This window comes from Zea mays, chromosome 1 (genome assembly GCF_902167145.1).
Source record: "Zea mays cultivar B73 chromosome 1, Zm-B73-REFERENCE-NAM-5.0, whole genome shotgun sequence".
In the NCBI taxonomy this organism is placed as follows: domain Eukaryota; kingdom Viridiplantae; phylum Streptophyta; class Magnoliopsida; order Poales; family Poaceae; genus Zea; species Zea mays.
The window spans coordinates 221918114-221933824 of record NC_050096.1 but is presented as its reverse complement, the minus strand read 5'-3'; the positions used below and the strand labels follow the sequence as shown (position 1 = coordinate 221933824).

At 42.9% G+C, this 15711-nt stretch overlaps 1 protein-coding gene across 2 annotated transcripts in view; it reads right to left on the bottom strand.

Annotated features, from left to right (window-relative positions):
* Positions 1-15442, bottom strand: part of LOC103643317 (aminopeptidase M1-B) — a 37847-nt gene extending 22405 nt beyond the window's left edge. For both annotated transcript variants that reach the window (XR_002266394.2, XM_020546704.2), the window contains exons 1-9: positions 15018-15442; positions 14795-14940; positions 11959-12061; positions 8771-8957; positions 8575-8668; positions 8282-8435; positions 8049-8153; positions 7851-7967; positions 6985-7098 (exon numbers count right to left, since the gene is read on the bottom strand). Coding sequence is in view for 1 of the 2 variants with exons in the window: in XM_020546704.2 (XP_020402293.1) it covers positions 6985-7098; positions 7851-7967; positions 8049-8153; positions 8282-8435; positions 8575-8668; positions 8771-8957; positions 11959-12061; positions 14795-14940; positions 15018-15227 (1230 nt within the window). In the remaining variant the exon portion in view is untranslated. The remainder of the gene's footprint in view (positions 1-6984; positions 7099-7850; positions 7968-8048; positions 8154-8281; positions 8436-8574; positions 8669-8770; positions 8958-11958; positions 12062-14794; positions 14941-15017) is intronic.
* Positions 15443-15711: the final 269 nt, after the last annotated feature.

Genomic DNA, 15711 nt, shown 5'->3' with positions numbered 1-15711 from the left:
GATCATAATTGCTTTGTCGGATTTGATGACTCATCTTGTTTTGTACAGGACCTTCGCACAGGGGAAGTGATTGGGACTGGCCGTTGCCGTAGAGCTGCTCCTCGCCTCTACATCTTAGACTCTTTGCGGCTTCCTTCCTTGGCTACATCTCCAGCGCATGTGCTTTCAGCTACCCTTGCAGCCTTGCTTCTGTTGCGTCTTTTGCCCAGTGGCATCATCGTCTAGGTCATTTGTGTGGATCTAGATTGTCTACTCTAATAAAGTCAGGTTGCTTAGGTCATACTTCGGTTGAGTCTGATTTACATTGTAAGGGTTGTCATTTTGGAAAACAAATACAACTTCCATATTTTACTAGTGATTCTCATTCTGTTGAACCCTTTGATTTGGTTCACTCTGATATTTGGGGTCCTGCACCTTTTGTGTCAAAAGGTGGATATAAATACTATGTCATTTTTATTGATGATCATTCTCGCTACACTTGGATTTATTTCATGAAACGCCGCTCTGAGCTGATTTCTATTTATAAAACCTTTGCTCGTATGATTCACACTCAATTTTCCACTCACATTAAAACCTTTCGTTCTGATTCTGGTGGTGAATATTTATCTGATAATTTCCGCCAGTTTTTTACTTCAGAGGGTACTCTTGCTCAGCTTTCTTGCCCTAGTGCTCATGCACAGAACGGTGTGGCTGAACGCAAACATCGTCACATTATAGAAACTACTCGCACTTTGTTGATATCTTCTTTTGTCCCTTCACATTTTTGGGGTGAAGCAGTTTCTACTGCGGTTTACCTCATCAATAGACAAAGACAACTGTCATCCAAACTCTTTGGCAAAACACCTGGTGAAGTTCTTTTCAAAACTCCTCCACGATATGACCACCTTCGAGTTTTTGGATGTACGTGTTATGTACTATTATCACCTCGTGAACGTACTAAATTGACTGCTCAATCTGTTGAGTGTGTTTTTCTTGGATACAGCCCTGAACATAAAGGCTAACGATGTTATGATTCATCTTCTTGTCGCATGCGTATTTCTCGAGATGTGAGCTTCAATGAAAATCGTCCCTTCTTTTACAACTCTTTCACTCATCCTTCTTTTTATTCCACAGAGTCAACCTCCTTCATGAGCCTTCCTCCCATTTCTGAAACTTCATCAGTATCACCACCTACTGTTTCTACCCCAGATGTCCTTATTCCCATCACACCACCTTCCACTTCCACACCATCTCAGTCTTACTCTTCCAAACCACCTGTCACTCAGACTTACATTCGTCGTCCTCGCTCTATTCCCACGACCAGTCCTGATGACGATCCTGTTGCTGATACTTGTACTAACAATGATGACTCTCATGTTATTTTTAATCAGGGGTATCATCTTCGTGACCGTGGCTATTGCAGCTCCAGAACGTTATGGGTTTTCCCGTGCTGGTGTAGTCATTGTTGAACCATCATCTTATAAAGAGGCTTCTGGTATACCTGAGTGGCAGCTTGCTATGACTGATGAATTAAATGCCCTTCATCGCACATGTACATGGGATGTTGTTCCGTTACCTGCTGGTGTTGTACCTATCACGTGCAAATGGGTCTTCAAGGTTAAAACCAAATCTGATGGGTCTATTGAGCGATATAAAGCTCGTCTTGTGGCCAGAGGTTTTCAAAAGACACAGGGTATTGACTATGATGAGACTTTTGCACCTGTGGCCCATCTGACTACTATCTGAGCTTTACTTGCAGTTGCAGCCTCATCTTCTTGGACTATCTCTCAAATGGATGTCAAAAATGCTTTTCTTCATGGTGATTTACATGAGGAAGTCTATAACTCTATATGCATCCACCTCCTGGGATAGAGGTTCCATCAGGGCATGTATGTCGTCTCCGTCGAGCCTTGTATGGTCTCAAACAAGCTCCTCGTGCTTGGTTTGAGAGATTTGTTTCTGTCATCAAGGCTTGTGGTTTCTATTCTAGTGATCATGATCCTACATTGTTCATTCATGTTTCTTCACGAGGACGCACGTTGCTATTACTATATGTTGATGACATGTTGATTACAGACGATGATCCAGACCATATTGCTCATGTGAAGGCGTCTCTGAGTAAGGAATTTCAAATGTCTGACTTGGGGGCACTCAGTTATTTCTTGGGCATTGAGGTTTTGCAGACTCAAAATGGTATTTATCTTTCTCAGGCCAAGTACATACAAGACCTTCTTGATCGTTCTTGTCTTAGTGATACTCGCACTGTTGCCACGCCTATGGATCTTCACTTATCTCTTTGTCCGACTGATGGGACACCTTTGGAGGATCCATCTCAATATAGACATCTTGTTGGCAGCTTAGTTTACCTTACTGTCACCAGGCCAGATATTTTTTTTCTCGTATATGCAGGAGAGCTGCGTATCATTATATTAAGTAGAATAAAGATGGGGTGAGGTGTTAAAGAACCTCATACAACTCTACACACCACCCAAAAAAAAGAAAAAGAGCAGGAGCACCAGAACACTAAGCATACTAGAGACCAAATCCTCAATTAGTATGCCGAGGGAAAAGGATATCAGATAATCCGCGAGCCCCAGCCCTACACCAGGCCAGATATTGCTCATGCAGTTCGGATCTTGAGTCAGTTTGTCTCTGCTCCTACATCAGTTCATTATGGGCACTTACTTCGTGTGCTTAGATATTTACGGGGGACAAAACACAATGTTTATTTTATGACTCAAATTCCCCACTTCAGCTTCATGCTTACTCTGATGCTACCTGGGCCAGTGATCCTACAGATCGTCGCTCCATCACTGGTTACTGTATTCTTCTTGGATCATCCCCTGTTGCTTGGAAATCCAAGAAGCAAGCTGTTGTATCTAGATCTAGTACTGAAGCAGAACTTCGAGCCCTGGCTACTACTACTGCTGAGATTATCTGGATTCGTTGGCTCTTGGCTGATCTAGGCGTTTCTTGTGACTCGCCTACACTTCTTCGCTGTGACAATACTGGAGCTATACAAATTTGTCATGATCCAGTGAAGCGTGAACTCACAAAACACATTGGTGTTGATGTCTCATTCACTAGATCTCATTGTCATCACTCATCAAAAGACCATTGATCTTCAATATGTTCCCTCAGAATTACAGCTTGCGGATTTCTTCACAAAAGCACAAACTAGGGCACAACATCAGTTTCATCTAATCAAACTCAATGCTTCAAATCCTCCACTTTCGCCTTGAGTTTGACAGGGGGTGTTAAGGCCCATAAGGCCCATATATTATTGTCTGCCTATATATATGCTACAGTACCCGAGGGGGCTATTATCTCGCCTAATCCAGGTTAGTCACATATTCTACTCTCTTTACGCCTTTATTGCATTGTCTTTTGATATATTACACTTGTGACGTCATCATATGTGTGGAAAATGGATCTTGGCACACATATGCTATGCATTCGGTTTTGCCCCTAGAACCGGGTGTGACACTCTTGCAGTCGACGAAGGCTCTGGTATCACTGCTCTTCTATCGCAAGTTGGTACGCGGCTTCTATGCAGTATTGTCAGTTACTCCAGAACAGCTCTCTCAATTTTGTTGATCTTTCTCGCGTTTAGTATTGCCAGTCAATGCTATTGTTGTCAACATTGTGCTTGATGGTCTGAATGGCTTTGTGTTCAAACTGCACTAAGAGGTCATGGTTTACTCTTTCATCTGACTGATGCTCCACCCGTTCTTATTGATGATCGGAACAATGATGCTGCTCTCAAAACTTGGCAAATTAATGATGGCAAAGTTATGGTTACAATGGTTAATAGCACCAAACCATCCATGATAATGAGTTTGTCAAAATTCACAACTGTTAAGGCTATTTGGTCTCATTTGACGGAATGTTTTGTTCAGGACAGCGGTGCACTTTTACAGACTCTTATGCAACAAAGCCATGCCATTTAGCAACATTATATATCTATTGATGAGTATTACTCAGCTTTTGATCGTCTAATGGGTACATTTTTTCTCGAACTCACAGGAGAACGGCACATCATTATATTAAGAAGAAAAAAGGTCCAAAAATAGACCCCGGTACACGAATACCCTCCTAAGGAGGTTTAAAACAAAGAAATACGAAACTATCCATGATCCTAGAAGAAACAATTACAACCCTACAACGAGAAGCTAAGAGACACGGGTGGTGGCTACAAGAAAGGAGAGACCCTTAGCTCCCGCCGTTTCCCAAAACTGTTGTTCCTCCCTTGCCTGACAGAGAGCTGCGGAAACACTAGGAGATAATCCATCAAAGAAAATTCTATTCCGGTGATTCCAAAGAATCCAGGCGCCCAAGGCAATAAGAGAACTGAGACCCCTCATAGCCATATCTCCAGAACTTTTGTCAATCTTCTCCCACCATCCCAAAAAAGACTCAGTATCAGGTATAGGAGCAAGACTATGCAATCTAAATTAGCGCATCAATAGGAACCAAAATTCCCTCGTGAAAACACAGGAAACCAGAATGTGATCCAAAGTTTCAGAATCCTGATCACATAAAGGACACCTCTCTGGATGGTCCAGTCCATAGTGCAGGCTTGTATTGTTATTCCATGCCCAGCTCATCAGTCATTGAGAAGTTCTTCACCTACAGATTTGTTATGGGAGTTCGACCTGAATTTGATTCACTTCGTACATGGTTGCTTCACAATTCTAACACTCACAATGGCTAAGGCGTTATCTAAATTACTTGCTAAAGAGTCGTCTTAAATTTGTCTTCTTTATTGGTGTGGGTTCCGTAGTGTGTTGGCCGCTGCTCAGAAACCAAGACGTTCCCTTCCTCTTCCTTGTGAGCATTGCAAACACCACTCACCGCTTTGGAAACTACTTTGCTAAGTTTTCGGAGAAGTTAGCTGATTTTTTAGCACGTCGTGCTGCTCGAGGATGTGGTGCGAGACATCCTCCAAAGGGCTCAGTTGTTGCTGCTACATCCGTTAGTGCTTCGTCCTCGTCTTTGTTGGATTTGATGACTCGTCTTATTTTGTATAGGATCGTCGCATAGGGCATGTCATTGGAACTAGCCATCGTCGTAGAGTTGTCCCTCACCTCTACGGCTCTACATATTGGGTACCTTGTGCCTTCATCCACTACCTTTTCGACTCATGTGCTTTCTGTTGCATTGGCATCTGTTGCGTCAGTTGCCCAATATCACCATCATCTTGGTCATTTGTGTGGATCATGTTTGTCTACTCTACTAAAATCAGGTTTTTAGGTTATACACCTATAAAGTCTAGTTTAAGTGCAAGGGTTGTCATCTTGGAAAACAAATACATCTTCCATATTTTTCTAGTGACTCATTCTGCAGACCTTTTGATACTCTGATGTTTGGGGTCCTACACCTTTTGTTTCAAAAGGTTGTCATAAATATTATGTCATTTTTATTGATGATCATTCTCGTTATACTTGGGTTTACTTCATTAAAACGCTGCTCTGAGTTGTTTTCCATTTACAAGTCTTTTGCTTCCATGGTTCACACCCAGTTTTCTGGTCCTAATAAAAAATTTCGCGAACTTTGGTAGTGAATTTTTATCTGATAATTTTTGTCATCTCTTGACCTCAAAGGGTACACTTGCTCAATTTTCTTGTCCTGGTGCTCAGGCACAAAATGGCATTGTTGAACAGTGTTGAGACTGCCAGGGGCCAACAGTGTCGAGGCCGGCTGCAGCGAGTCCCTGACCTGCTAGGCCTAGGCTAGCCACACCAGGCTAGAAAGAGGCAAGCTGGCACAGATAGGCTGTAGCCCTGGCCGGCTGCACCCAGGCCAAGGATGGCTAGGGTTCCAGCGGCGGCGGCCGACCAAGGGAGGGGCACTGGAGGGGCGGGCGGGCGGCGGCATAAGGTATCCAAGTCCACCAGGCAGGGGCAAGCAGGCATCGTCCAAGACGGTCGCACAGGCCACGACGGCTGTAGGGGTGGCAGCGCGGGTATCTAGAGAAGGGGGCAGGAGAGGCAACCACGGCTGACCAGTGACAGGGAACGGGTGAGGAGGGGAGGGAAGAGGAGCAGGAGAGGGGAGGCCGGCCATAGCCCCAGCGGCGACAGCGACAGGAGAAGCGTTGTGGCAGCCAGGGGCAAGCGGCAGCTAGGGGAGGGGGATGGAAAATAAGCTAGCTATATACCAAATTGAATGGGGTAAAACCCCTAAACCTTGAGTAGGTTGAGTATTCCATATATATTAGGTTACATGGGCTGGGCTTTAGGCCCATTACATTTAGACAAGAAAGATTCAGACTAACAATAACCAATGTTCATTTCATTTGTATGCAAACATAATAACTTAGAAACATAGCAAATGGTCATTTTACTTGTATTAAGAAAAAATACTAATTAAAGCTATCTTAGAAATTTGATAGGATATCTTTAGCTAAGATGCATTGTATTAGGATAGGTGCAGCGACAAGTAGCCTTGTAGTTAATGACACAATTTAGAGACGACTTACCAGATCAGATCTTTTTTCTCAAACATGTAGGAGCCACTTATAATTTCATTTATATAGAGAAAAGTAAAGGAAGAGAAGTAAACTCCCAACCCCAACACACCCAAAAACACAAGACAACCTCTACAGTGAATTGTAATGTAGTGTTGTTAGTTGTAGATAGACTTGTAGCAACTCGACAACCCTTCATTTTGTGGATGGAATGATATGTGTTGCATTGCAATGAAAATTTGTACAATGGTGGCAGAGTAGCCTCAAATGTCAAAATTTAGCTTATAGGGCAGTTTTTTTACGAAACAGCGATATCTTTCTCTCGTCTCCCTCCATCTTATTTCTTATCCATGCCATTAAAATACTATGTAGCATTGCAGGAAGATAACCTATGAGACAGCTAACATGTGACAACGTACTTGCCCTCTATTCATGATAAAAATGAAAGGAATAATGTGCAAGGGAGGATAAGATGCAATGCTCCACCAGCAAAGATACAGAATACGATAGAACTCGTACAAGAAACAACATCATACCTGAAAACACTCTGCACCAAGGTAACTTTGTAGCATACGAATAACAGATGCACCCTTGTCATAGCTTATGGAATCAAAAATTGCATCAATTTCACTAGCATGGTTTACCTCAACCTGAACAAACAGGGCAAATGGACATGCTAATATTGTGAAATCAGAAACACTACAGAATGCTGAAATTGGCAATATATCGGCACGTTGCTGAAGTTCTCTAAAAGTGTAATGTAAGACTCTACAGCAGAGGTGTCAGAAAAAAGCCATCGATCCAACATGGTAGATGGGACATGATGTGGTTGGTAAGGAGACACTGGCAACACTGCCAGAGATGGCAATGGTACAACTGGAGAAGATGGCTGTAGTGAAGAGATGAGAAAGGCAGCTGGAGTTTAGTCTTATGCGCTCAGATCATCTTAAAAAGGCAAAGAGATGTACCTACATCTGCGAACATTCCATTGCTATCAGGTATGTGTACACGACTACACAAGAACCATGCCTGTTGGAGACTACATAAGCTATACAGCCAAAGTTACCACACATAAGCATGCTGCATTTAAGATGCATAATTCAAATAAAAGTTCATCTAAATTTCAGAACATTGATTGAATCGTAATAACATCAAAGGGCAGCAATGATTCAATCACTGTACGTGTCATGTGTCTGATTCTATTTAAGTTGAATGTATCTTACAGTCTATATCCATATCTCCAGCGAAATGTTTTACCACAACAGTTGTAGAACTACCAGAAATACTTTTACACAAAATATAATGCAGAAAAATGAAAAGCAGCCAATTCCATCAACAGGAAGTGGGCCTATAATGAAGAATAAGTGAATAACTATTAGGAAAATGAAGAATAGTAGAATACCTCGATAGGATGAGACTCTGCAAGTGCATCCAATCTGAGGCCAGAGGTCGTCTCATCAAGAAATTGTGTCCAGTTATTCCATTCAGGAAATAAAGATTCTACTGCTAAATAGCTTACCTATTGAAACATAGGAGTTACAAAAAGGAATTAGCTTTACACAGAAATACACTATAACAAAATGGTGGAAGGATTGATTACCCAGGAAGCAAAACCCTCATTTAGCCACAAGTGAGTCCACCATTCCATAGTCACAAGATTGCCAAACCATTGGTGCGCCAACTCATGTGCAACAGTTATTGCTACCTAAGTAAAGATATCAAGGGGAAAAGAGGAGATATACTTGGTTATAATTGTAGCAAAGCAATCTTGGCAACAGTCATCAATTATTAGCTTATGAAATAAATGGATTTGATTTAAATATTATCAAAAACCTGTTGCTTGTTGGATGCTGATGATAGTAGCTCATCATACAGCAAAGCTGTATCTCGGTAAGTAACTAACCCATAGTTCTCCATGGCCCCAGCAGAAAAATCCGGGATAGCAATCATGTCCAACTTAGGTAATGGATAAGGAGTGGCAAAATAACTAGGAAAGAAAATGCCATTAGTAATCCCGATCACAGTGTACGTACATTAATAACTCGAATTATCAAACACATCTTCAGCCCCAATTGGCCTCATTATTTATAAATACATTTCAGAATCAAAACTAGACTCAGACTTACTCTTTGTATAAATCCAGCGACTTTACAGCAACATCTAGTGCAAACTTTCCTTGATTAGTCTTGCCAACTTGAGTATAAACACGAACTTTAGTTCCTAATTAAACAAATGAAGTGAAATTGAATTAGGGAAAGAACAATAGAAAAGCTTTTCGAAAGAAATTGTCAAAATAATGGACAGTGAAAACTGATCTTGTACCCTCTGATGTTGAACTCTCTATGTAATCAAAGATGCCAACAACTATAGCCACAAGATAGGTTGACATAAGTGGAGATTCCTCATAATAAATAGTCTTGGTAAGTCCACTGACAGTCTCCTTAGCCACTGGCATGTTGGACAATGCTACCAGGTCAGATGGAACTTCTAGTGTTAGCTTGAACTTGGCCTGAAATAAAAAAAATGCAAAGACAACATCACAAGTAATTTTAGATAGTGAATCATATGTTTCAAAATTCTAAAACAAAGTAGAGGATGTTTTAGCCTGTACGAAGACTCAATAAAAAATGATTCCACTTGACTTGGAGAAGGCTTATGACAAAATATCAAGGAATATTATGTGGTGGGCTTTAGACAAACATAAAGTTCCAACGAAGTACTTTGGACTCATTAAGGACATGTACAATAATGTTATGACTAATGTTCGAACAAGTGATGAGAACACAGATGACTTCTCGATTAGAATAGGACTATATCAAGAATCAGCTTTGAGCCCTTAGCTTTTTGCCTTGGTAATGGATAAGGTCATAGGGATATACAAGGGGGTATCCCTTGGTGTATGCTTTTTGCGAAAGATGTAGTGCTAGTTGATGAAAGTCGAGTAGGAGTAAATAGAAAACTAAAGTTGTGGGCTTGTGGCGGGAGTAGAGGTGGTAACGGATCACGATTCATATGCTTCTTCACGATCCGTTTGAGCCTTTAATTAATTTTAGTTAAAAATGAACATAAATAGATCTCAATCCAAATATGATCTGATCCTTAAAATTTATAGTGTAAAATTTAGAGCTCATTACCACCCTTACGTGAGAGACTCTAGAATCCAAAGGTTTTAGACTTTTTTTCTCGAGCACGCATGAGAGTTGTGTATCATTTCATTAGTAGAAGAAAAACAGTATATACAAGGACCTAACACACCACTCACGCACACACATACAACAAGAGGTATAACCGCCTCCTAACCGGGGTTGAACACAAAGGCTAGGTCCGAAAGCGGGTCAAGCCTTTGGCCCCCGCAAAACACCACATATTGAACTCATCACCGGCTGAGGTAAGCAATCTAGCTATAGAAGGATGAGCACCATTGAAAACACAATCATTTCGGTGTCTCCAGATACTCCAAGCCCCACAGGACCACCAAGGAGTTAAAGCCATCTCTGAGATCCTTAGGAACAACCTCAGCTGATCTACTCCACTAAGCTTCAAAACTTATATCTTCCATAAAACTAAAACAAAATATATAAGATATGATTTCGGCACTACACGAGGAAGGAGATGTTAGTTTGGAAGGTCAAGTAGTGCCTATAAAGGACACTTTTAGGTATTTAGAATCAATGCTACAAAGAGACAGAGATATTGATTGAAAATATTAGCCATAAAATCAAAGTAGGGTAGATGAAGTGGCATCAAGCATCTGGTTTTCTAAATGACGAGGGTACCCCAGATGCTAAAAGGCAAGTTTTATCGGGTGACGATCGGACCTGCTATATTGTATGATGTAGCATGTTGGACTACAAAAAGACAACATGTTCAACAGATAAGTGTTGCGGAAAATAAGTATCTTGTGTTGGATTTGTGGCCATACAAGAAAGGATCGAGTACAGAATGATGGTATATGTGATAGGCTAGGGATAGCACCAATTATGGAAAAGCTTGTTCGACATCAGTTGAGATGGTTTAGACATGTCCAGCGGAGACCTCCAGAGACGTCAGTGCGTAGTGGGATCCTAAGACGCAACACCAATGAGAAGAGAGGAAGAAGATTTTTTTTTCTCGAAAAAACGCAGGAGGACTATGAAAGGGTTTGGAGATCTTGGGCTCCACCAAAATGTTGTTTTTTCATTTGGTTGGTGGCCCAAAATAGATGTTGGACAGCTGATCACTTGGCAAAAAGGGGATTGAATCACCCTATCAGATGTCCTTTATGTGACCAGCAAGGGGAAACCCTGAACCACTTGCTTGTGAATTGTGTCTTCTCAAGGATTTTCTGGTACAACCTGCTAATAAAGTTCGGGTTGCATAGTTTAGCCCCACAGCCAGATGCAGTTGTTGGAACTTGCTCTCCCGAGCAAGATGATCCAACGGGGGAGTGAAAGTAATGCGGACAAGGTTTTAGCTCAAGAAGGCGATCACTCTGTTAATCTAGCCTCTCAAGGGCACTGTGCGGGGGTATTTATAGGTGCCTGAGTGCCCAGCGTCATGGATTAAGGACGCATGTGCCCTCAGGCGCCTAGGTCATCCCTGGAATATTCCCATAAAGCAGGGTTACAAACTGTCATTACAGAGAAGCCTTCACAAACCGGGCTCGTAATGCGCTCAGCCGCGCGGGGCCTGTTACAATGGGCCGAATTCTACGTGGGCCTTCGCGTTGGACGAGGCCGCGAGACGGAGCGACCTCGTCGTAGGCCTTCGTCGTGCAGCGTATTGGACGAAGGGTGGAAACTGCCGGCCGTTCAGCCTCCGTTGGTTTGGTGAGATCGGCGACGACATCGAGCGAAGGGTGGCGTCTTCGCCTTCGCCCCAACAGCAGTCTCTTTTATGGATTGGTGGGAGATGGTTTCAGAGACAGTAAATGGTTTGGTCAGGGAAGGTCTTGACTCCCTCATCATTTTAGGGTCGTGGATGATTTGGAAGCATCGTAATAGAGTCATTTTTTATGGAGGGTCACCCAGCCTTCCTCTGATTATGGAGCATGCAGATGAGGAAAGAAGAGGCTGGGAAATTGCTGGAGCCAAAGGGCTCTCCTTCTTGGCTGCCCCCTGCATAGGTTGTTGTAGGGAGTGTGTGTGGATGTTTTTTATGGATCCTTTCATGTACGAGTGTTACTGGCCTCCATAGGGAGTGTGTTGTTGTGTTTTTGGGTCTCTTAGACCTTTCTCTCTCTCTTCTTAATATATATCTAAAAAAGAGAGGAAGAAGATCAAAGTTGACATGGGAAGAGACAGCTAAAGAAGACTTGAAAGGATGGGATATACCCAAAGATTTAGCCTTGAATAGAAGTACATTGAAAACAGTTATCCATATGCTTGAGAACCTTGACTTTTGGTTCTATTGGGTTTTTAACTCTAACCTACCCCAACTTGCTTGGGATAAAAAGCTTTGTTGTTGTTGTATTCTCATAGTTGGGAATATATCGAAACATTGTCCAGGAAAATAAAGAACATGTTGATCACCTTAAATGCAGGATCATCCCAACATGGAAAGCACCTCCGTGCATCAGCGGCTTCAAACTGTGTAACTGCCATATTTCTTGACTCTCCATTGTACACATATTTGCTGCAAGAAATGCCACCAGAAAACAATAGGAAAGGTCACTTCATACATAAAAACATTAATATCAAGAAAATTTCGAATTACATCATTAGACAACCACTAATATATCAAAATATCCCAAAATTACAATATTGCTTTTTAACATTCCATGGATAAAGGTTCCAGAAACAGTTACGAACTTATGGTCTCTCTCCAAGCACATTAGTCATAATGGCATGGTTATTATGCACAGATTTACTGCATCCTGCATTCCTGCTTGTGCTAGTTAACTTTGACAATAAATATGTCACCAATAACAGAATACCTGACTACGCCATGTTATGGAAAAAGATAAGTTAGTTTATGTGAGATATCTAGTTGGTTAGTATTAGGTAAGGTTATAGAGTACTAGTCAGTTGTCTATTTCCAGGTTTACAGATTATCTAGTTAGAAGGGAATCAATTAATATGAATTCAAACAAGCGTATTTGTCCAGATGGTTTGATCGGAGCTTCTTCTAAAGAGATGCCTGATGATCAGATGATGAACTACCTTGGGAATTGATTAGAGTGCCTAGTCTACAAGTGAAGCCAAGAATTACACAATAATTGTCGAAAACTGTTTGATAGTGAATATACGAATTATGCAATCATAATCGAAAATTGTTCGATAGTGAATATATGAGGTATGTCACGAGACCGAGAGTTGAAAGTTACAGCACAGAGACACAGGATTTATACAGGTTCTGGCTTTAATGTGAGATAATACTCTACAACCTGCGTGTGGTGGTTCTGTTGTTGTATCTTCAAATGATCAGGGGTCCCCTTGCACCTCCTTCTATATCCTAAAGAGGGACAGCGGTTATAGGGTAGGCACTGAGTCAGTTACAAAGTTCACAATGAAACAGAGCCGGTTACCAAGTTGTACATGAATCCCGTTGTATGTTTACAAGCTTATTTGTTAGGTTGAGATCTTAGCCATATCTAAAGTTCTAGAAACCTCCTGTCTTTAGGCTCCCTCCGGACTTATTGTCGAGTCCATAGGTTTGTGGCCGAGTCCATAGACTCTTCTACTCAGGCTCTTCTTTGCGAAGGTTGGTGTGGTACTCATGGTTAGGGGTGGTAATGGATCACGATCCAAATATTTCTTCACAATAAATTAGGGCCCTTAATAATTTTTAGTTCAAAATGAATAGGAATAGAGACCTATCCTAATCCAATTAGAGATCTATCCTAATCCAACTCGATCCTTAAATTTCATAGTGTAAAATTTAGAGCCCATTACCACCCCTACACATGGTACATATCCTTCACAACAATTTTCCCTATGTTACCCCTTTTATCCACTGTCTACATTGCCTGTTAACCATCATCATAGGCTCCTTTATTCAATCACCACCGCCGCCGCCAGCAGGAGTAGAGCATGGAAAGGAAGTGTGTGAGAAAAGAGGCGCAAGAAGAGGGGATCATGAGCTTGATTCTCCACAGATGCGAAGCCAGTGGCAGGGAGGCAGAGGAAGAACTTGTGGACTGCAAAGAGGAGAAGACGACTAACACAGTAACACTACCTTAGATAGCTAGGATGGCAGCAGATAGGAGTAGCAAGGACCAGTGCTGGCTAAGGATCCAGCACAAAGCACACGGTGAATCCAATGCCATGGAACTTGAAAACAGAGAAAGATGAACTGGAGCAGGGTGCAACAAGTGCAGGCTGCTACCCTGGCCAGAAAGGTAGGCAGAGAATTATGTCCTGGAGCAGTGGAGCACTCTGTGTGATTACTAGTACATTAGTATGGTGACTATCAGATGGTACAGATCACATATTGGGCATGATTATCAGGAATTCAGGATCAGCATCCTGGCTAAAATCCTGGTGACAGTTTTCTGGATAATAAAAAAAACTTTTTTTAATGAATAAAGACCAATTTCAAGTTGACACAGAATTAGGCTCTGATCGGCTGTGACTGTGATAGTTGCAGCAGTGACAGAACTGCTGCTTGCAGCCTTCCGTCAGAGCAGCTACGGTAATTTGTGCACAAAACACATAACAGGCAGTAGCAGCCGGCAGCTGCAGCTGTGCAGCAAAGACAGCCAATCAGGCTGTTAGTAGAATCATGATCAGATGTCAGATCAAGACTGTGACACTAAAAAAACAACTCGGCCGGGGAAAGACCGCTTCCATGGTATTTCACTAAGAAGAGCTCAATCGGAGCCCGGCCAAGAAAAACTATAAAAGATGGCTCCCTCATACATGGGGATGCTGCCTCCTATGATTTGGGCCTTAACCCGCGCTTTGAGGCTAACCCACACAACCAGTCCCTTACACGAGGGCCCGCCCACCATAGGTCGGTTCACCATAGTCCCTTACACAAGGGAACCAGCGAGTGATTTTTTTAACCTCAGTTTTCGCTCCCACTGGGAGTTAAACCTAGGACATGAGAAGTATTACTCAGACCACCTAACCAACTCAGCTAGAGGCCCTTTTGCAAGACTGTGACACTACAGATTCTAAGATATCTGTCACCGCTGTGTAACTACCTCACACTTTTCACGTAATATGCATGGCAACAAGAATGTATCCAGATGTCCCTGGTGTACACAATTGGCCTGCTAGTGAGGCAACTGTAAATACTGTATTGGTTGGTCCCAAACACGAATTTGTCGCCACTGAAACTAACAGCCTAGAGTACATACCTAACAACTAGGAATAATTGGAGTATGGCATGCACAACAAACTAGTACAGTAAGAGGAAGCGTACCTCCTGTAAAATCCCCTCATCTGATCGTTGAGCGTGCCGGTGAAGTCCATGGTGAGCACGCCCTCTCCGAAGGGCAGCTCCCGGTCGAAGCTGATGACCATGATCTCATCCTCATCGAACTGAGCCACATCTGTCGGCGCCAAATCCTGCAATAACACAAAAAAAATATAGTCAGTAAGATGAGAAGGGCCTCGATCGAAAGATGGGGGCCGCGAATGCACACCTGGAAACGGATGGAGGCGCGATCGACATCCAGCTCGGCAGCGTTGAGGACGAGGAAGCGGGTGGGCGCGGACACGACAACGGCGATGGCCGCGGCGCCCGTGAAGGTGCACGCGGCGAGGTCCGGGCGGAGGCGGAGGTCGTAGCGGAGCGGGGCCGCGAAGTGCGGGAGGCGCGCATGCCCCCGGAATTGGTCCGGCGAGGCCGCCATTGCAGCTGGCGCGGAGGGAGGGCGACCTCGAGGTCGCGGTCGCGGATGCGGAGGAGCGGCGGCGTGCGGCGGTGGAGGTGGACTTGTGTGACGAGGAAAGTGCGGAAACGGCGACGGTAGGGAGCAGACCAACTGTGACTCGATTTGTTACCGGAATGGACACAGCTTGGGTTAGCTTCCTCGACACGCTTTGTCGGCCTGTTTCTTCTTGGGTTAGGGAACAGTTATCGGATAGTTAAGATAAATTTAATATTTTACTAGTTCGGTTGTCCGTCGACCACTCACAATAATATCTATGTAAATTATTAACAAAAAGATCTAAAAAAATTATTGATTATCTCTACTCTCTTATAATATTTTTTTGAATGCACGGGTACCATAGGCAGCAAATTAGGGACCACATCTCTCGCCTCCCCCACTTCCAAGATTTCGTAGAGCAAGAAGTGAAGGAAAGAGGTGGGCGTACCCGTTCGTTGCTGGAGAA